At 31.5% G+C, this 23,836-nt stretch overlaps 1 protein-coding gene across 1 annotated transcript in view; it reads right to left on the bottom strand.

Annotated features, from left to right (window-relative positions):
- LOC127709905 (paladin-like) overlaps positions 1-23,836 on the bottom strand; it is a 130,883-nt gene that overhangs the window by 61,726 nt on the left and 45,321 nt on the right. Inside the window, exon 2 of the mRNA XM_052215600.1 lies at positions 9,215-9,372. Coding sequence (XP_052071560.1) covers positions 9,215-9,372 — 158 coding nt within the window. The remainder of the gene's footprint in view (positions 1-9,214; positions 9,373-23,836) is intronic.

The raw sequence follows: 23,836 nt of genomic DNA on the forward strand, positions 1-23,836 counted from the left end.
CCGTAAACGGACATATATTTTTTTTGGCCTTATATGGTGAATATAGTTGACTGCGCAGCTTCTACTTAATAATTTTGTGTTTGGTTTTTGTCAAGTGTGTGAAGGAACTTTGTGTTATGAATTAATATACCATCTCCTTTTTTCCCAATTCATGAGTGACAAATTGTTGATTATGTATCTGAAATTTCGCAAAAAGAGTAGGGACAATCAGGCAATTATTTGACCAAATTATAAGTACAAATTAGAAAGTTAACATAGATGTTCTTAAATTTGCTCTTACCTTTACTAAGTAAAATAAAAATTAATTTAACATTAAACAATGTACCAATGATGGCAACAAACCTTGGCAAAATTTGTATATACTGTAAAAAAAATCTTGATTTTCCTTGTTATACATCAAATTGCAAGATTATTTTTAATTGGAAAAGAATGTGCACAATTCAAAAAAACAATTTTACATTTGGCGAAATTATGTAAACAGCTATACAAAAAGCCTCTCTAAAATTATTTTGTTGTTTCTTTGTTAGGTGCAATCTTCCATAAAGGAAATATGGATAGAAAACTGCATAAATTCAGCAGTTTTAATAGATTTCATGAAACAGACACAGATTATGACATAATGTGACATCATAACATAAAAAATCTTGGGGGATTCATTTGCATTTCTAGATCTATGATGCATTTCTAGATCTATAATGCATTTCTAGATCTATAATGCATTTCTAAATCTATAATGCATTTCTAAATCTATAATGCATTTCTAAATCTATAATACTTTTCTAGATCTATAATGTATTTCCAAACATTATATCCATTAAATGTGGCCATCTTTTTGTTTAGTTATCTTTCATTTCAGGAGTTCCTCTATCTGAAAGAGCTTCTTACTAGAGGTTAGGATGCATAGGTGGATCCATGGGGGCCCTGGGGGCCCGGGCCCCCCTTTTCGTGGGAAAAATTTGGTTGATTATATAGGGAATCACTGAAGCATGACTGGAGCGGGCCCCCCCTTAGGTCAGTCAGCGGGCCCCCCTTATAAAAAGTTCTGGATCCGCCACTGTGAAGCCCTTCACTGTCAAACGGTCATTTTTGGCTACCATTAGCGTCAAATTGGTTAAAATTTTATCATGATTTGTCAGAATTTTTAAATAATTATCCTTTATCGTTATTTTTGGAAAGAATTTAACATGATTTTTGATCATCATGCACCTAAAATTATGGTGTCTACTTTATGGGTGAAAGGTTTCACTGCAATTGGATTCAAAGCCTCCCCCATATAGTATGGGGGTGTTCAAAACTATATAGATGATCTTTCCATATTGTGTGGACAAAAGAAGCCACAGTGCTTGTGTATGGTGGCATTATCCCATTAATTTTTATTCAACAAATCACACAACAAGACTTCTGTGTGTTTGTGACCTTCAAGTTGGGGTCAAAGAACTATGTTTATTCATGGTTAATTTTGATACAAAATCAAAATAGGTGTTTCATTTGTAAGACTTCTTCAAATTACTGATCAGCTTACAGAGAGACTTTAAAAAAATATGTCAATCACACATGAATTTTAACAAATGAAGAGTTGATGAGCTTGGAAACGTGTAAATTAATCAAAACGTATTACAGATATAATGGGATATTTTTTGTTATAAATAGGGATTATTTTTCTTTCAAAGAGACAGTCATACAACAGTCAAGGTGGTTCAACATATAATGCCAATTACCTTTCTTACTTGTTAAGATGTATTCTCATCCATGGTTTAGGCCACATAAAATAATAAACAGTGCCCGCCGTCTTGTGTGTGAATTTTTATGCAATAGGCATAAAAAGTTTCTGACATACGGCGTGACATGCGAAAACCCCCTTTTTTTTTTTACAAAAAACTCAATATCTCTAAAATAAAATTTTGAATCAAAACCAAAAAGTATACAGATCTTAAGATTAATATAACTAAGAAGTGTGTAAAATTTTAAGCAATAATCATAAATCGTTTTTGAGATACGGCGCGACATGTGAAAAACCCCTCCCCCTTTTTTTACAAAATACTCAATAACTCAAAAATAAAATTTTGAATCATCACCAAAAAGTATACAGATCTTAAGGTTAATATAACTAAGAAGTGTGTAAAGTTTTAAGCAATAATCATAAACTGTTTTTTAGATACGGTGCGACATGTGAAAAACCCCTCCCCCTTTTTTAACAAAATACTCAATATCTCTAAAATAAAATTTTGAATCATCACCAAAAAGGATACAGATCTTAAGATTAATATAACTAAGAAGTGTGTAAAGTTTTAAGTAATAATCATAAATTGTTTTTGAGATACGGCGCGACATGTGAAAAAAAACACACACCTGTATTAGTTACTAAGTCCCGTAACTCAAAAAGTTTTAATCTTATTTTCACCAAAAAGTATACAGATCGTTTGACCATCATAAGAAACAACTATATTAAGTTTCATGAAATTTGGATAAGTCATTCTCAAGTTAAGGTGAGACATGTTTACGCCGGACAGACAGACGGACAGACAGACGGACGGACAGACGGACGGACATTTGTATACCACAATACGTCCCGTCAAAAATTTGACGGGCGTATAAAAACTAGATATGGTCAATGCCCCCTCCCCTTTATGCTCAGCCATATGCATGAGTATAGTTCCACATATTTTAGATTTTACAAACAGTGATGTTGGCATACAACTTGAAATTGTTAAGCTGTCTGTAAGACACAAATGATGCCCCCGCCTGACCATAGGAAATTATAAATTTAACACTATGTATGATGATCTATGTTTTATTCTTATGGTAAAGGCTACACTTGCAGGACTGAATGTCTAGCCAAAAGGTTTCAACTTTCAAGAATACTGTCGGCTACAAGTAATCAAAATTCTGTGGCCATGCACACCTCCATTATGTGTATGAACATCCTACATTAAAGTTGTACCTCCAAAACTGTAGGAGGAGATAGCCGGATAAGCCATGATCTCCTTATGCAGCTCGTACCAAAAAAATGACTAAGTCCAACTAGCTGTCATTTTCAGAATATTTAAAAGAAATCAAAATCCTGTGGCCATGCACTCCTCCATTATGTATATGAACATCCTACAAAATATTAAAGCTGTACCTCCAAAACTGTAGGAGGAGATAGCCGGACAAACCATGATCTCTTTATGCAGCTTAAGTACCGAAAAGATGACTAAGTCTAACTACCTGTCAATTTCAGAATATTTAAAAAATAAAAATCCTGTGGCCATGCACACCTTCTTTATGTGTATGAACATCCTACAAAATATTAAAGTTGTACCTTCAAAACTGTAGGAGGAGATAGCTAGACAAACAATGTATCCTAATCCGGACGGACGGACTGATGAACGGACGAAAGGACAGATGGACGGACAGGGGTAAATTAATATGCCCCTCAACATTTTGTCACGGGGGCATAAAAATAGGGTAGGTTGGTCAGTATTTTCATTTAATTTTTTGCAACATGATTTTGAGTTGTGCAGTCCGTCTTGCCATGGTCAGAGTTGTCCCTTGGCCAAGTTCACCCGTATTTTTGATGATTGGATTATTTCCCTTGATTATTGGTTGGAAAAAAATGGAGACAAAAGTTTTTATTTCATCTCACGTGTCGCAAGTTTCCTCAAAACAGCTGTCATATTACGATTGTGAACATTGAGATGTTAAAGAAAATGAACAATTTATCGTCATGCACCAAAAATTATGGAGTCTACTTTATGGGTGAAAGGATTCGCTGCAATTGGATTCAAAGCCTCCCCCATATAGTATAGGGGTGTTCAAAACTATATAGATGATCTTTCCATATTGTGTGGACAAAAGAAGACGCAGTGCCTGTGTATGGTGGCATTGCAGTTTCCAACTAATAACTCATTGTTTAAGGCCGTAAGGTGGCCTATAGCTGATAATTACATCTATATTATTTGGTCTCCATTGGATACTTGTTGTATTGGTAATCATACCACAATAATACTTCTTTATTATTATCATAACAAAAACAATACCTGTTCTATTTCATAAGTCACTTACATAAAATCATAACAAAAACAATACCTGTTCTATTTCATAAGTCACTTACATAAAATCTATCTATATGTAAATTTGTCAGATCTAAATTTCGAAAAATTGTGTCCCATAAGAAGAACATCTGATCCTCTAGCTGTGAACAGTTACTTATCCAAAGTACTAACTCATGATGTGCCTATTTTGTTTATCATTTTAAAATGTGAATATATGGTTTGGTTGTTTGTTGTCTTACTGAGGTATACCTCGATTATCTTCGTATTTCTTATAAGAACTGTAATTAAATTGCCTACATATCTCGTTTCAAAATTTCATTAACCAACATACGAAGAAACTGTCTAAACTTATCTGTTTTACATAGAAGGATATGTTTTCAATATGTTCCCTCTTTAAATGTGAATATATGGTTAGGATGTTGTCTCACTGATGTATACTTTGTTTTTCTACTTATTTCTGTTAAGAACTGTAATCTAATTGTCTACCATCTGTTTTACTTAGAATGATATATATGTTTTTTAATTTGTTCTTTCTTAAAAGATACCACACGTATTATGTATCTGTAGTCTAACGCAAGATGAAATAAGAATTATTCGAAAGGAAATGAGAGCAGCACGTTATCTGAATGGAAAGATGTCACAGAGGTCGTTACAGCGATGTTGAGAAATATAAATTTCTCGTGTAATTGCATCTAATAATTCTTATGTAAAGAGAACTATCCCCAAGGCTAAAAAGATCTAGAATGAACAGGAAACCAATAGATTTTGGAATTGTAGAAGCTCCTAATAAGGGGAAGTAGAATTAGCATTAATCATAGCCAATTTAGGTCCATTAAAACTCTTCTTACTGGTAAATTATCTTAGTTTTACTCAAAGGCATATTGCATTTGATAATAAACAGCATGTTCATTTCTAAAACCTGGTAACAAGACATTTTGTGGTGAATCCGAACGCTAATGGTTTTTTTTTATGTAAAAATGGGGAGATATGATATAATTGCCAATGCACAATTATCCACCAGAGTTTAAATGAAATGGTAGTAGGCTATTATGGGCCACCTTACGGCATTCAACAATGTGAAAAAAAAACCATGACCATATAGTCAGCTATAAAAGGCCAAACATGGAAAATGTGAAACAATTCAAACAAGTAAAACTGTGAGCTGTGAGCTACTGCTCACTGATGATACCCCCGCCGAAATATTTCGGTAAACAGGAAGTTTTTGAGTGATGAATCTGAAAACGCATCACGCGGTATAGCTGACTAATATAAACCCTGAATCCAAATTTCAGAAATCCTTGTCAAATAGTTCATGAGAAAAATGTGATGAAAATTTTCAACTTGGCTATCATGTGTAAAATAATACAAGTGTTTGGTAAACAGGAAGTTGTTGAGTGATGAATCTGAAAACTCATCACACCGTGTAACTTACTTATATAAACCCTGAAACCAAATTTCAGAAATCCTTGTCAAGTAGTTCCTGCGAAAAATGCGAAGAAAATATTCATGGGACGGACGGACTGACGGATGGACTGAAGGAAGGATGGATGGATGGATGGACTGACGGAAGGACAGACAGAGGTAAAACAGTATACCCCCACTATTTTAAAAAGGGGGTATAACAAGAAAACTAATGACCTTAATTATAACAAAACAATATAAGAAAAACAAATATGACAGAGATGAACCAATTATGTTCTATGCTTATTGATTAAAAACATTATAACAGCTTTATTGTCGTTTTCTAAAATTCTTTAACAACATTGTTTGTGGTGAAAATAAGCACAAGTAAAACTTCCTTTTCTTTATTTCACAGAAGAAACTTACAGAACTAGATTTGTCACTTTGGTTCTTGCTTGCATAATTACAAAAATAACTAAATAATCATGATTTTTTTTCACCCTATTGATTTTGTTGTTTTACTTTAAGACTTCAACTATTTTGCTTTACTTTGCAAAAATTTGGATATTTACAAATGTGAATTAAGAAATTGAGAATGAGACCAAGAACTACAGCTGGTGGCCATATATATATATTTTTATACAAGATCTTCTATATAAAAATAAGGAGATGTGGTATGATTGCCAAAAATGAGACAACTATCCACCAAAGTTCAAATGAAGTGGATGTATGCAATTATAGGCCACCGTACTGCCTTCAACAATGAGAAAAACCCATACCATTATTATAGTCGGCTGTAAAAGGCTTCTATTCATTATTTAAAACAATAACGGTTCAAGTTAGTCTAGTATTTTCAAAGGAATACTTACCAATAAAACATAGTTATATGCCAAATCAAGACAATGGAATAAATGTGATTTTATATTTAACGGCTTTCTCCTTGTTTGACAGATCTAAGACTATTTTTTTTCTAACAGTTTCAAATCATATGATGTTATATGATGTTATCAATAAATTATTAAGTATTCCACTTTATGGACAATTTATATCACTTAATTTCTAACATGATTTTCCAATTACTCTTTTAAACTTAATTAATCAGAACATAGAGAATAAGTTTATAGCTGTAAAGGTTTCTTAAGAATATTTCTCTCCTGAGTATATGGCAGAGTCATCTGTGAAATTATACAAAGGAACCATTTCTGCCAATGACAAAAATTATTCAAATAACCAATAATTGCAATATAATTTAAGTAAAACTGTTCAAAGGTTTAAAAGACTATATGCTAAACTGATTTATATTAAGCATAAAACAGTGAAATCAGAAACTTTTCTTTTCTATCCATCAAAGAGGGGTTTGAGATTGTACTTCCAGAAGTATGGCTTGGTAGAAACATAAATGATTTCCTTACATAAAATCCATCATCAACAATAAGAGATTTTACAATCATCCAAATAACTTTTGAAATTATAAATAAGTAAATCAGCATCAGGTTGATTAAATAGTATATCCTTCAAGCAAGACTGCTTTAATGCTGTTATTTACTTTTAAAATTTTTCCATGTAATTTAACATCAACATCTATATCTGTTAAAGTTACAATTTAGGATTAAAATGATTTTTTCTTCTAATGTACAAAAGTCACTCATTTGTTTCTAAATAATCACAAGTCCTTATACAGTTCTAGCTCGTGGTTCAAATGTCATTTTTTCAAAGCTAATAATACAGATTTATATGATATAAGAGTATTAATATTATATAAAGATAATGGTTATTGTCTAGACAAAAGATTCTGATATAACATTCATCAGATATGCTTCAGCCCAAAACTTGAAAAGTTCTAAAGAAGCCACAAATGTTTGAGAACATAAATATCAAAAGGACATTTAACAGGACAACTATAAATAGACTCATCATAGATACCAGGATTATAATTTTGTATGCCAGACATTAGTTTGTCTAAACCATCTAAGGTAAACATTGCCTGGGAGAGTTGTAATCTTGAGTTTTAGAACATGTACTCAAAGTAGCTCCAATCTTGATGGGTTGGGCAGTGACTTTGCAACCTAATATCTCATTTAAAAGGACATGTGGGGACCTTTAAACAATGTTCAAAACCATTTTATTTTAATGTTTTATTATTTTGCTTAAAAGTGACCTGGTGATCTGAGACAATTTTTAAAATTGACATTGTGACTTAAGATGTATACCCTACCGGAGACCTTTTAAGGAACTGGAAATTTACAATCAAAATGCTTTAAATCAATCATGCCAGTCTACTGTGGAGATGGTACTCTCATATCTGTACTTAAGTGTCTTTTTTGTTGTAGGTATGTATAAATACCCTGCCAATGAGACAACTATCCATCCAAATCAACTGATTTTTATAGTTTGTTCATATGTTGTACTGTAACACCGCTGTCCCAGGTTAGGGGAGGGTTGGGCCCCCGCCACATTCTGTATGTGCCTGTCCCATGTCAGGGCCTGAAATTCAGTGGTTGTCGTTTGTTGCTGTATATCATATTTGTATTTCGTTGTTTTTTTACATAAATCAGGTAGATAGTTTTCTCGTTTGAATTGGTTTACATTTGTTATTTCAGGGCCTTTTAAAGCTGACTATGCAGTATGGGTTTTGCTCATTGTTGAAGGCCGTACAATGACCTATAGTTGTTAATTTCTATGTCATTTCTTCTCTTGTGGAGAGTTGTCTCATTGGCAATTATACCACATCTTGGCATTTTTATATCAACCAACTTTTATCGAATATTTACCAACTCCTACCTAATATTTTATTATTATTTATGTGCATTACAGCTGTTATTTTCTTTCATATAATATAGAAACATACAAATAAAATAAAGTACAACTTTATTGATCTGTAATTTGATGCAATTTGTTTTCATATCAGAAATATCTAAAGTTAATCATTAGTCTTTAGAATTAATTGATTATATGAAATTGTTTGATTGGTAATTTATTTGATATACATGTTGAATAATTATAATCATACAATATACTAATCAGTGATCATTAGTGGATAACAGACCTACAAAAATAGAATGAGGTTGTTTCAATGAAAAATAAACATAGAAGGGTTTATAAAAACACAGATTTCGGAATAAATGCAGCTCTTTGAACACCAAAATCGGTTGAATTTTACTTATTAAAGCTATAAAAGTCAAACTTGAAATGCATGATTTTACATTTGTAATCATGTTTCGTATCTATTATAGTATCTAAATAAATATATATGTAAAACATTTGGACTTTAAATTTTAATGTGCTGGCTTTATGATAAAAAATTTCTTCATATATAAACTAACCAGAAAAATCTTCTTGAACACATGGCCAATGCAAAAATCAGAAAAAAATATCCTTCTTTAAAAACAAAAGTAAAGTTTTTGACAGCGTAATTTTGCACCAATAAAGAGTCTAAGCAGGTATTAGTTTGCTGATGTTGCACTCTTCGATGTTTATGTTTATGTCAGAACATAGAATTATATCAAAAGTCAAGTTTAATATCGTTTTGATGACGTTGTTGTCGCTGGAAAACAATCCCTATGTCTTGCTTTCCGCAACTTTCTTCGCAGGCCAGACAAAATCTGTTACGAAAAGGTTGTCGATGGCATAATAAAAAATGGAGACTGACAATATTGTTTTGGCTGAAATCTTTTAAGCAAAAGATTTTAATTTCTTATGGGAAGGACGGAAGAGGGCTTCAAAATTGGAAGATTTTGACTACTGCTGGAAGAATGAATAGGTAATTTTTACAAACCTACCTTTATAAGGGCATGTTCTGGCATATTATCAGCAATACTCCCAAACACAATAGGCTCTTTAAAGTCAGAGACATGCTGAAATTCTTCTCTACAGTTATGAATGATGATCGGAGCTACTTCATTTGTTCTTATCAAATGCCTGTTGTTCTGGTTGACTGCTGTAATGACAAAGAAGAGAATTAGTTGTAAAAAATCAACTTCAACATGATTTAATAGCATTTATATAGAAATAAGAAGATTTGGTATGATTGCCAATGAGACAACTTTCCACCAAAGTTCAAATGATGTGTATGTAAGCAAAGACAATCATAAAACATTTTCTGGGTATTTTGGGAATGGTCCTTTTGGGGTTTATTTGGGAAATACCAAAAAATCTGGGTTTTTTTTTCAAAATAGAAATTATTATGGAAATTAAGTGGATACCTTTTTTACAAGTTTGAAAATAATGTATAAAGTTTAACATTATTCACAATAGAAAATACTTAGGTCCTTTCAATGAAATCTAAGGAACAACGCAAAAAAAAAATATGGAAACAACTGAACATTTTTGCCAACGACAACGAAACACAAAAGAATTTTATAATCTATTTAGCACTTAGTTTACTTTACTTGTTAATGTGAAATTTAATCTTTTGACCAACGCTAAATATCTTCAAGTACATGCACTACATGAAAACAAGAATTTTACACATATTTTATAATTTATATTTGTTTACAAGTATTTGTTAATAAGCAGTTATTTTAAGTCTTCACACTATCTAAAACATACCTGTCAACCTATGACAATGAAAATGCAGGTGATGACCTGCATAGAAGAATGAAATCTCAGGTCATAACGCGTACAAACTTTTTAGAGCTGAATTTCTTATAATTTATATCAAAGTTTCCAAAACATGTCCACATGGTTAAGTAATTTAAAATTGTACATTTTATTATTTCATTGCACTTGGAGGCCATTGATAGATTTGTGCTACATCGCCTTTATTCCTGTTCATATGCAGTACATGACATACAATGTGCCAATTTGTGTTTTCTTTGCATACATTTGTGCAGCTTTTAATCAGTAGAACATATAAGAGGTTGGTATTAGAGTATGATAAAATAAAGTTAAACAATTAAAGGAGGTATAGATGAACAAAGTAATTTTCAAAATTTTTATTTTTTAATTGTTCTAAGGTAGAACAATAAGTAAAAGTATTATTCTGATATGTTTGTGTATTCAATTCATTTAGATTTAATCTTTTTACAAAAAAAACATAAGTTTAAGGAGTATATTAGGAATTGACAAAAAAGGGGAAGTAACTCAAATTGTTTTTAAAACAACTTTGAAATACACAAATTATTTACGACCTAAAGCTAAGGTAATTGGTGTTAATTAACGGTGTGTTTGACACCAAAGCTGTCAAGTGAAGCCATGCACTGAAATGGGTCACTTGAGCTGAGTTTACAAAGCTAGTTCAACATCTTGTCCAGGAAGAATTACGAATTTGCCGGTATTTAAAGAAATCAGTTTATATCTAATCAGTCTGAAGGCTTAGGAATCAGGGTGAAAACGGGTTATTTTCCGAATTCCCGGGTTATTTGGTCAACCGGCGGGTGTTCCGGGTGACCCCTCAGAATTGTGAAAATCTCGGGTCACACCTGCAGGATCCGGGTCAGTTGACAGGTATGTAAAATACTCATACCAGCTTCTATAAATTACAAGAAACAGATAAATATACTGGTTTCCATTGTCAATCCCATTAATTTTTTAATCATATTTACACCAAGATGTGGTTAAATGAAATTGGATACCCTGCATTTATCATGTTTTTCAAAAACATATGATCAAATCACTGAAAGACCCCCTCCTAAAGTATTGAAAACTATCATTCTACATTGACAATAATATCTTGGTGTAAATTAGATACACCTATTCAGGCTAATGCCCTCAAGGTGTATCTAATATTTATAGGCAATAATAATGATGGACAGCAACATTGCCGATTAATTCAAGGGTCGTCGCACCATGAACTAGTGGACAGGGCCTGGAAATGGTCAAAACTAACATGTACAAATAGTAATGAGAACTAGTGGGCATGGCCTGGAAATGATCAAAACTAAGATGTACAAATAATAATGAGAACTAGTGGGCAGGGCCTGGAAATGGTCAAAACTAAGATGTACAAACAGTAATGAGAACTAGTGGGCAGGGCCTGGAATTGGTCAAAACTAAGATGTACAAACAGTAATGAGAACTAGTGGGCATGGCCTGGAAATGGCCAAAACTAAGATGTACAAACAGTTATGAGAACTAGTGGGCAGGGCCTGGAAATGGTCTAAACTAAGATGTACAAACAGTTATGTGAAATAGTGGGCATGGCCTGGAAATGGTCAAAACTGAGATGTACAAATAGTAATGAGAACTAGTGGGCAGGGCCTGGAAATAGTCAAAACTAAGATGTACAAACAGTAATGTGTATATATATATATGTCTCTGTTTAGATACACTTTTAGAATTGCCATATGACCAATTTGAAAGACAATCCTTAGTTTATCAGAGATGGATATTTCTTGTAACCTACTGATAATTACTGTTAAATGTACTATACTGTATCTTTATGGATTTTTTAAATGCATGACAAGCCTTCTTAATAGAAGTGCATTGATTACATTGAGCAAGTTTCCTGTTGCAGACATAAACAATTAAAACAATCGAGTTCATCCCTAATGGAAAATAATTTCTGATTTCTGACTCTTCAATGTCATTGTAATATAAACACAACACAACATCAATTAAATAAATGCATGATAAAATTGTATTTGACATCCAAAGACGACTAGCTGTGTGATATCTTAAGAACCAGGTAAATTACTAAATGGCCTGTTAACAAGGAAATCATACTCTTGGTCAGATCTGGCTTCTCAATGTGACACATTCCATGGTTGTTCACAAGTTTTCAGTGTTCAATTCAATCATGACACTTTGTAAATGACTTGGATTATTTCCTTTTCCTTTTAATTTATTAAAAAAATCTCTTCCTTAGATTTGTATGATGATCATTTTATCATTATATTATTCAAAAATTTTATCATTATATTATTGAAATGAATTAACAATCTTCAAAACAGAGTTTCTTTGAGGAAGTCAATACTAAATTAGTAATATTCTAAAACAGAGTAATTTATAACTGGACCTTGAACTATTGCGAACCAAATGAAACTTTTCCACAGAGTTATCTCCTCTTCAGGTCACAGTATCACTTAAAACTTTTGTTAGCTCTATTGTCCCATTGAATAAATACAATAGCTATTGTTCTCTGTGTAGTTTATTCACTCAGGGACCTTTAAATTTCTAATTTATTGTAAGAGAAATCCATCACTCATTGATTAATTTACCTGAATAAATAAAAATAAAAATTTTGCAATTTTTCCATTTATAAAGGGGCATACTCTAGAACTGTTAAAGTGACGCCACCAAAATTCAAACTTGATCTGTGTTTTGTGGTAATAAGCATTGTGTATATGTTTCATAACATTTGGTTGAGGTAAACTTAAGTTAGAGATCGGAAACTAAAAATTTTGCAATTTTTTCATTTATAAAGGGGCATAACTCAAGAACAGTTAAAGTGACGCCACCAAAATTCAAACTTGATCTGTGTTTTGTGATAATAAGCATTGTGTATATGTTTTGTGATAATAAGCATTGTGTATAAGTTTCATAACATTTGGTAGATGCAAACTCAAGTTACAGAGCAGAAACCAATTTTGGGACGTACGTACGTACAGACGGAGAAGAATAAACTTCATGCCCCCACTGCAACGGCGGGGGCATAAAAATCATCTTCTAATTAGATGATCAACTCACAAAACTGCATGTTGTATTTATTCACTATTAATAATTTATTTTCAATCTGTCTGATATAAACACTGTTTTAATCATAAAAAGTTTCTGACATAATTTTTAGCATTGTTCCTATTGAATTTTGCATTTTTTTTTTTTTTTTTAGTCATAGAATACATTCAAGAAGGCCTTAATTTTAACGATGTCATTTTCCAGTTTTAATTTGTCAATCACAAAAAACAAAACAAATTTAAATAGGAACAATGTTGAAAATTTTGTCAGAAATCATTTTTTAATGTTTGAAAAACTGTTTACTTTGAACAGGTTGAAAATATATTATTGATATTGAATAAATACATCATCACATGCAGTTTTGTGAATTAAAACATGTATTTCCATCTTTTAGAAGATAATTTTTTTACTCAGGTAAATTAATAAATGACTGATTGATTTCTCCTAGAAGAAATTTAAAGGTCTCAGTAAATAAACTTCACAGAGAACAAAATGGATTGTATTTATGGTTTATTCCCAATTGTCCCACTTTTTAAAATTTTAGAGTTCTGATTGTCCCACATGAAAAGTTCTGATTGTCCCACATTATTTTATGAAGTAAAATGTAATTAAATAAACAAGGACTGTTTGTTTGGTCTGCTAAATAAACAAGAATTAATTATTGCATGTTCAAACTATTATTTAATATCAATTTTATAAATGTACAAACTATGATATTTTTTTAAATCATCAGATTAATGCACTTTTGATTAAATAATATTATATTTCTGATTTATGAAATATATCTAAAATGTTAATACCTTATAATTTATAAAACAAATATCAATACCGTAGTTTTAATTAAACGTTTTTCTAAAGTTTTAAAATACATTTAAAAATAATGCATGCAATTTAAAAAAAAGTTTAAACTCATTTCACACTATACTGTAATTGGGAGCCATTCCAAATTTTTTGTTTATATCCAAATAAAATGCAACTTCTGTGATTGCACATCTGCTCTCCATGACAACATTTCACCAATGATAGGAAAACAACCGAAAATCTTTATTTAACTCATAATTTCAATGTTATAATGATTGTAATAGAATTATAAAGATTTGAAAGCTTCTTTTTTGAAACTATTTAGGGTTGTAAAAGCATTAACCATGCACTCTATTTCGATTCTTCATGCGAAATGTGCTTCAGTAAACAGACTTTTTACTTACTACAAAGTATTATTCTATAATTGAATTTTGATGATAATTAAAATAAAATATTCCAACTTTAAAGGTTCCATTCAGAATCAAATTGATTGGTTGAGTAGGTGTTTTAACATCACTTTCAACACTTTTAATTGGAAGAATCAAATTGAAATGATATTATAATAAAACGAAAAGAAAAAAAGAACTGTATTCTGCCATGTGTATTCCGCATTTGTTTATAATCTGCTCCCCATTTTCATCCCCCAAATCTTGTGAGATTCCATATCTGCACTTTGAAAAGATACAAATATGAAAAAAACGCCTTTAGCGCATTTAGTACTATATGACACACACACCCTTGGCCAGATATATGTCTTGGGTAAGTGTGTGTAATATATGCCCAAATACGGTAGTGTTTTTTTTTAATCTAATTGTCCTCCAAGTTGTTTTCAATTAATTCCCAATACAGAATGAACTTTTTTCCTTTTGAGCACCCTCTAAACAAATCAAAATTCCTGCTTGTTTTTTTAAAAATGAAAACAATTTTATTAAGGCATGACTTTAGAGCATACATTTCAATACAGCAAACAATTATCCAATGTCCTTAGCACATTATTGCATTGCAGTATACAAGAGCTTCACAAAATCAGTAGCTTAAACCATGACAACAGACAATTTGTACTAAGAAACTAGGGAAATCTCTGTAAGTGGTTAACAAATAGTCATATATAGATATGGTTTATTTACATTAAAAAAATTCGTAAGGGTTCCACGGAACCCAGTGTCTCGCCTACTTTTTCTGTTAATCGCAGGCTCAACAAAAATGAGGAAGTAAATCAATAAAAATATTCCTCTTGCTTCTATCTTTTGATTGTGAGAAGCTTCTGTCCAAGTTTGGTAAAATTCCAGGATAGTTTATGAATCTAATAAATGTTTAAAAACTTTAACTGCAGACTGAATGTAATGTTAACTGGAAGAAAACAAAATTTCCTTCTAGATACTAGCATTTGATCATAAACAAGCTTCTGTCCAAGTTTGGTACAAATCCAAAATAGTATAAGAAAGTTATTAAAATTTTAAAAACTTTAACCACAGAGTGGATATGTTGTTTCCCGGCAGAAAATCTAAGTCCATTTAAAAGAAAAATACGGAAAAAAAGGATTTATTTTTTTTACAAAATTTCCTTCTAGATACTAGCTTTTGATCATAAACAAGCTTCTGTCCAAGTTTGGTACAAATCCAAAATAGTATAAGAAAGTTATTAAAATTTTAAAAACTTTAACCACAGAGTGAATGTGTTGTTTCCTGGCAGAAAATCTAAGTCCATTTAAAAGTAAAATAAGGAAAAAATGGATTTATTTTTTTACAAAATTTACTTCTAGATACTATCTTATGATCATAAACAAGCTTCTGTCCAAGTTTGGTAGAAATCCAGGATAGTTTAAGAAAGTTATTAAAATTTCAAAAACTTTAACCACAGAGTGAATATTTGTGGACGCCGCTGCCGACGACGCCGACGGAATGTAGGATCGATATGTCTCGTTTTTTGACTAAAGTCGAAGGCTCAACAATAAGATGTTAGATGATTGCAAATGAGACAACTATCCACCAGAGTTCAAATGAAGTGAATGTTATTCATTATAGCAATTTGGGCAACCTATAGGCAACTTGTTCCTTTACATAGATAATTAATTTCTTAATAGAAAATGAAAGGATATGGAGTAAATGTACATGGGACAAAATTGCACACAATACATTGAAAACATAGAAAATTATCAATGAACAGGGCTTTTATTCCTGTTCTTCATCTTGACAGTTGATGTAGGGTCTTCAACAATGAACGAATCATTCATACCCTACAGCAAGGTAAAGACGGCCCCTAGCGTCGACTTAAGTGGTACTATTGATAAAAATAAACCACAGTTCACCTTCTTGCTCCCCACCCGCCTCAGAGTGCCAACTTGTGCGATGCTTGTGTACGACGGTCCTCCAGTCGAAAGCACCAGGGATACAAGAAAAGTGCAGTAATTTTGAAAGACATCGATCGCCGCTGAAATATGCCTTGAAGTTACAGATGTCGGGAGCGGTCAATGAATTATATAATATATAATTACGGGCGAGGTTTTTCAACATATATTTGTCATACATTGCCCAACAAAAGACCAATAATTTCGAAACAACAAATGATAGGTAAACCGTATACCTGCTACATTTGTTATCACATCAAAATTATGTGAAATACAAGGAATATGTATGAGGACTGTGTACATGACTTTACAAAAAACTTGTCTCGTTTATCATAAATGAAGAACAAAAGCAGTCAAATCTAACCTTGAATATGACCAGCTTTATAATATTTCAGACCTGAGCTGTTAGATCAGATGGCAGAGACAGATATGTTTAGTTCAGTTAAAACTGTATCTTGGGATTATTACCATGATTACTTAGCCAAGGCAGAAACGATGTGTGATATATTAATCCAGCAGTTTAATGAAGTAGAATCAATAAGTTAGAAATTTCCTGCTGTTAAGATCACAGAGCTGATCCTAGATAAACATCAATTATAAGTTAATTAATAGAAAGACCAGAAAGAAATTTCAATCAACTACTGATCACAGAGAGGAAATCTGTGTATATACCACTATTAATGAACTTCTTCTTTTTGCTTTTACCCAATTTCAAATTAAGGAAAAAATTGCTTTTAGCAACTGTCAGCTGTTTAAATGTGTATAGAATTGTTGATCAAAGTGCACTTTTGTCATGATTTGATTAATTGAACGTAAGTCATAAATAGTTGTTGTTTCAGTAAAATTTGCAGATATATCATTATTGCACTTTACTTTGACTGCATAATGGATTTTATTATCAATTCCAAATTCTAAAATGATAATTATTTCCAAAAGTCATTATTTAAAAGGACAGTTAAGAAGACTATTTTAATGGAAAATTGCAATTTATTCAAAACACTTTGCATGAACAAAAGTTATGATGGAGAATTTTGTACATGCTTGCCACAGCAGCAGCGCATATTTGGTTTGTGCAAGGGCAATAACTCAGATCATTGCTTTTTCAAGTCTAAAGATTCATTCAGGTTTTCGAACTACACATACTTAGATATACGGCTGATAAAAATTTTTAAAAAATCCAACAAAAAATGAAGGCATGATGAGTGCATGCACATAGTGTAAAATATTTGATTGCCCCTGATTTTTCAAGACATTGCTGATATATTCCTAATTAATAAATGTCATAAAATTCTTACAAGAAATGTAGGAGTGAGAGTACTTAAACACTAAGACTTGATGGACACCCAGCATTTCCATGTCGCCCACTCAATGTTTTGGTGAGTGACAACAAATAATATTGCCGTTGGCAGAAATGATAACTGGTACTATTATCTGGTCAATATTTTATCTTTCTGTAAAATATTGTCCAATGTATTTCATAAGGATGCATCTTCCTTACACAAATCAGTTCTTTTGTGATTGTAATCAAAATGATGCATGATATCTATCAGTTCCATACTATAGTTTGTGTCTAAAATAAATATATTACATAGAAAACACATTTAAAAAAAAAAGGCTGCAATAAACTTTTAGTGACCATGGAAACAGGAAAATATTTACTAGTAATTTAAAAAATGCCATTTTGATCATTTCATAGATTGCTCAATTTCTAGTGTTTAATTCTAACTGGTTATCACCTGAGACTGGTTTCCTGCACAAAACTAAAATGGTTTGGAAAACAATGCATATGAAAAAAAATTGTACAAATTAAGTGCAAGAATTACTGCTTACAATTTGTTCGCTTATGTTTTTACGATGAGTTGAATGTATTGTGTTATTGCTTTGAAATAACAATGATATAGAAATCACCCACCAAAGATTTTTTCATAATACAATCAGTATGCCAATCTAAAGCTTGATTTAATCTCACAGTGTAATTGTCATCCTGCAAAATAAATTTCTGTTGATGGCAGAAAGGGATTGTAAGGAGTGAATTGATGTTGATTGCCGAGCTAAAATTGGATTAAACCAATTTTGTGCCACAAACTTAATTTTTTTTAATGAATTTCAGTTAGTAATATATTGAAAGTTGAAAAATGTCTGCATGAAATATTATTTCAATGGACTACCGCCAATTAACTGTTCCAAAACAATTCAATTCAGTATTCTTCAGGAAGTATTCAAGACAACATTTTATCTTAATTGTTTCACAAAAGACATTGAAATATCAATAATGGTGCACTTGCAGAAAACTAGCAAATTACAACTCCTTTTAGACTTCTACATTGATGTAGAAATAATTGACTGTTTCTCAAGATTGAAATAGAAATTGCATTTTAAAGTTCTAAATTGGGCTTTATGTAAAATAATTAGTTAAAAAAAATACATTAAAATAAAGATATTCCGATATTGGAAAAGATATTCAGGGCAAAATATTGCAATTATATAGTATTGAAAAAAGTAATCTCTTGATGTCTTTTGATTATTGTTTTTGTTTGGTTGCCATCTCAATCTCATTGACACTCTATATAAAAATAAGGAGATGAGGTATGATTGCCAATTAAACCATTGTGGTGACGTCAGCCTATTCATTTACCGTGGATTCTTTTTCTAGAATCAACGCTTCCTAAATCTGCCGCTGAAATTGACTCACCAAATTATATTCAATTGTTTCCTTTGTGTGCCTAATTTCATTAAGTTTGAATAGGCTAATTTACTGATTTCTGTTCACTAATGGAATTAATTTAAAAACTTACCATTAATTTTTGTAATTTGTATATGCCTTCACTGGGAATCGAACCCTTCCTTGAAATCTGTTATGTGTGACTGACAACACACCGACGAAACCTCTCGGCTACCAATAGGTTACACTATAGATGTTTATTATATATATATTTAAATGAACATCTGATATACATCGGTTCATCGGACACACAGGGCTTGTACCTTTATATAGACACAATAGGCAGTCGTATAGTATGAGTTGGTAGCCGCGAGGTTAGCATGGTTAAAATCAATGAGTTAAAGATCGGGATTTGTCGGTTTAGGTTCGAATCCCTGTATTCTCTTTGTTGTACCAATTCTTAAGTAATCCTAGTTTTTTTTCTAATTTTGCAAGTTATAGTGGATATTTTTGTAATAATAGCGAGTTTTACCGGGTTTTTTTTATTATTATTGGCTATTTCACATGTTTGAAACAAAAATGATTACATTCTATTTGTCAATTTTTGTTTTATAAATATAGTATGATTTCATTTGTTTTACTACATAATTTTACAAAGGTTTGTTCGCAAATTCCTATGCGAGAAAATCGTGATGTGCCTAGAGTGCTAGAAAAATTTCGATAACATACTTATTATATATACTTTATATATGCTTTTTGGTCGGGTTGTTGTCTCTTTGGCACGTTCCCCATTTCCATTTTCAATTTTATTAGAAATAATTTCGAATATGTCTTATTTTGTATAAACAGATAATATTCATATGCCTGGTAATATAAAATTCTTTAAAGGTAGAAGTGTTATATTTGTATTTTGTTAACCAATTAATTGTGATCTGAGATTTATCAATGCATCGTTGGACACGATAACATGGTTATTTAAACTCACTTACAATACCTTCTAATTAAGAAAAGGCTTTAATTTTGAAAAGAAATTAACACAATAGTTTAAGTTATAGATACAATGGATAAGCGTAGATTCATGAAAAACAAACCATTCGCCCTCCGGGCTCATGGTTTCTTTTTCAAGAATCCACGCTTATCCATTGTATCTATATAACTGAGACAACTATTCACCAAAGTTAAAATAAAGTGGATTTAAGCAATTATAGGCAACCATACAGCCTTCAACAATGAGAAAAACCCATACCGTATAGTCGGCTATAAAAGGCCCCAACATGAAAAATATGAAACAATTCAATTGACAAAACTAACGGCCTAATTCATAACAAAACAATTAACAAAAAACAAATATGACAGACATGAACCAAAGACAACCACTGAACTACAGGCTCCTGACTTGGGACAGGCACATACAGAATCGCCCAACCCTCCCCTAACCTGGGACAGTGCCCGTGTAACAGTACAATATAAGAACACTCTATACCCATTATCTCCTTTTATTTATAACTAAATTTTATCCCATGGGCTTCAAGAATCGGAATAAACTCACAATATAATGTAAACAAGTGAACAAGACACTGAGCATAAAAATAGGCAAAAAAAAAACCCTGCAATAAAAGTACAAAAAAATCAAACTAAGACAAACCACTGAACAATCTGCTATGTGGCTTAGGTCAGAATAAAGGAGATATGGAAAAAATGTCACAAGCAGAACAACCCAATAACACATTAGTTTTATTAGTTTCAGGTGATTTATAAAAGAGAGGCCAAAGATACCAAAGGGACATTCAAACTCATAAGTCGAAAATAAACTGACAATGCAGTGGCTAAAAATGAAAAAGATCAACAGACAAACAACAGTTCACAAAGACAACATAGAAAACTAAAGACTGAGCAACATGAATCCCACCAAAACTGGGGGTGATCTCAGGTACTCTGGAAGGAAAAGCAGATCCTGCTCCACATGTGGCACCCATTGTGTTACTCATGAAAGTACAAACCTTATGATAAGTCTAATTCAGTAGGTCACATTCTCAGAATAGTCTGTTTCATCATCACACAATAGATTCTAACTCAAACACATTTGTTCAGACATACCTAACTAAGAAACTGCATCTATAAGATTGTAATCCTTTTATTTATTGTTTTAATTCTATGGGCATTTTCAATGCATCAATTTTCATTTTTAGTCATCGCTCACAGATTAGTTGCATCTAAAAGATTTATTTCTAAGGGGGTTTTCAGTACATTGTTCATTTTTCTTTATTTCTCTGCCGTGATTTGGAAAGAGTGCTGTTGTTATGTTTTCAATTCCAGTAAAATTCTTTCTTAAAAATCAATACAATTTTCCATTAATTTTCATCATTCTTCCACAATCTACAAATGTAAGACATAAATATTGAAAATATACATCTGACATGTAATATATTTGTTTTTTTGGTTTTAAGGTTAAAGTGATAGCCATTTATTTATTTTCATTGATTTAAATATTCAAGGAAAATAAAGTAATTCTATCACTATCATGTTTACCTCATGTACCTTATGTTTTATGCCTCAAAAAGAAAAAAAACAAACAATTCCTTCAAAATTTTCACAAATATTCAATGAAAGCAAATTTCAGCTGCATATGAAATGCCTAAAAAGCAAAAATGAAACAAGAGTTCCATGCTGAGAGTGTCTCATCTGCTTTGCTGATCATGAATAAAGTTTATGTTGAAAGTCTTTCAGATCAAGGTTTTACTGAATTTACTGAACTAATGTTTGTTTTACATGCATGCTCATAATATTTCATATATACATCATCGGAGTATGATTTACTTGTGTCTCATCCATTTTGCTTAGATTTAGAAATAAAATTATTAAAATCTAAACTAAAGTTTTACTAACATCATTACACTTAATATTATATAGATCCATGAAAATAAAGTTGAGGTTATTTAAACCCTGGCAGATGGACATTTACACCTTACAATAATTCCATACACACCAAATAAAATACTACTTATATTATCTGAGAAACAGGTGTAAACAGAAAACCTAACATTGACCAAAAAAGTGAGGTCAAAATCAGATGTTCACCATGCAATCATTCCTTACACCAAATATAGCTGATATACTCCTTATTGCATCTTAGAAACAGACCTATAGTCACAAAAACTTGACCTTGATCCATGAATGAGGTAAAGGTCACGTGAACAGACATGTAGACCTTGCAAGGATCCTCCTACAAACCAATATTAGTAATCCAATGACTCATAATTGAGAATTCACATGACAAATATACCATATCTTTTTTTTAAGAAGAGGATTACTATGAAATTAAAGTCAAGAACAACTTCTTATGGCAGACAGAAACTTTGTAAAATAAGACATCTGTATACAAGGAATGAAACATCTAATTCTTCTATACCAATGAAAATATAGAGGTTTAAATAAATGGGTATACACTGCTGGAGCCATCGGATTAGCATCTCAGTCTGGTATTCTTCAAAAACTTTTAAATAGAGGAGACAACAATGAGAAAAACATAATTTTATACTAGTATTTCTCACCCAATTTTGTAAATATATCAGAACTGTAAACAACTGTCATACAAGTGGAGGTTTAGCTAGCTATAAAACCAGGTTTAACCCACCATTTTCTTTTGAGAATGCCTGTATCAAGTCAGGAATATGACAGTTGTTTTTAACATGTTCTGTTGATTCAGATAGCATTTGGTGTTATCAGGTTTTATGGACTTCCCCTTTATAAATTTGTCTTGGAGTTCAGTATTTTTCTTATACTCTTTTTTCAATAAATCTGCTATATATATGTAGATATTTATGAGGAAATATGCAAAAAAAGAATTAAACAAGAGGCTGTCAGATTGACAGTAAACCAGATTTTCCTGCATGAAAATGATATTTGCAAATCTGAAAAATATAAGTACACACACATTTGTTCAGTAGGGGTGGGTAGGCAGAAAACATGAGTCATGAAAGAAATATCTTTATGAGATTACAACCTTATTCAGTATGAAATCACAGAATCTTTTGGTCACTCCAATAACTTTCCAGGACCCCACTTTCAAACGATTGTTGTCTTGTATAATATATGCATGGTCGAGGGAAAAATGATCATGAAATTCAAACTTGACCATCGTTTAGTCACAGGAAACAACATATCTAAATTTGAAAAGATTTCTTTAAAGTGTTTTCAAGTTATTGTAATGATAACACTCTTAGTATCGATTTTCGCTACTTAAAGGTCTACAATTCAACATGGATAAAAGTTAAAATCGTGAAAATCGAACTTGACCTTCATTTAGCCACAGGAAACAACATACTCTAATTTTAAAAGATTTTGTCAAAGTGTTTTCAAGTTATTGCACGGAAACTGTTTGGCAGCCGCACACCACCCCATCCGCCGCCCAAAATATATCACCAAATTATTAACCGAGATTTTCCTACGGAAATCCCGTTAAAAATATTGAATTATAAATATTTTTTTCTTAAATGACAATGGAAAATACATATTACCAATCCATTAAATTATATTTACCATCACTTAATCTCCTTTGTTTTTAATATGTGTTTATCTTTGTTTGAATAAATAAAAATATTCAATGATATTAATGTATCAGAACAAAACACTGAAAGATATTAAGCTGACAATAATTTCTAAAAGCAATTTATTTTTTCGAAAATCGTTTCAGACATATCAAAATTACTGTCTTTAAACCTCATCTTGTGTTATGGATTTTTGCCTTTCTGAAAGCCTATAAATGTTGGAATATTCAGATTATTTTCTCTCAGTTATTTAATCCTCTCATGTTTTTAAATAAAATATGCAAACTAAGCAAATCCACCTTTATGTTTTTTTTCAAGACTTCAACATTACTTTGAATTAGTATTTGATGATTGTATGTCACCCACTAGATGTTAGAATTCGCATTTGATGATTGTATGTCACCCACTAGATGTTTGAATTAGCATTTGA

This window comes from Mytilus californianus, unplaced genomic scaffold (genome assembly GCF_021869535.1).
Source record: "Mytilus californianus isolate M0D057914Y unplaced genomic scaffold, xbMytCali1.0.p SCAF_7, whole genome shotgun sequence".
Taxonomy (NCBI): Eukaryota; Metazoa; Mollusca; class Bivalvia; order Mytilida; family Mytilidae; genus Mytilus; species Mytilus californianus.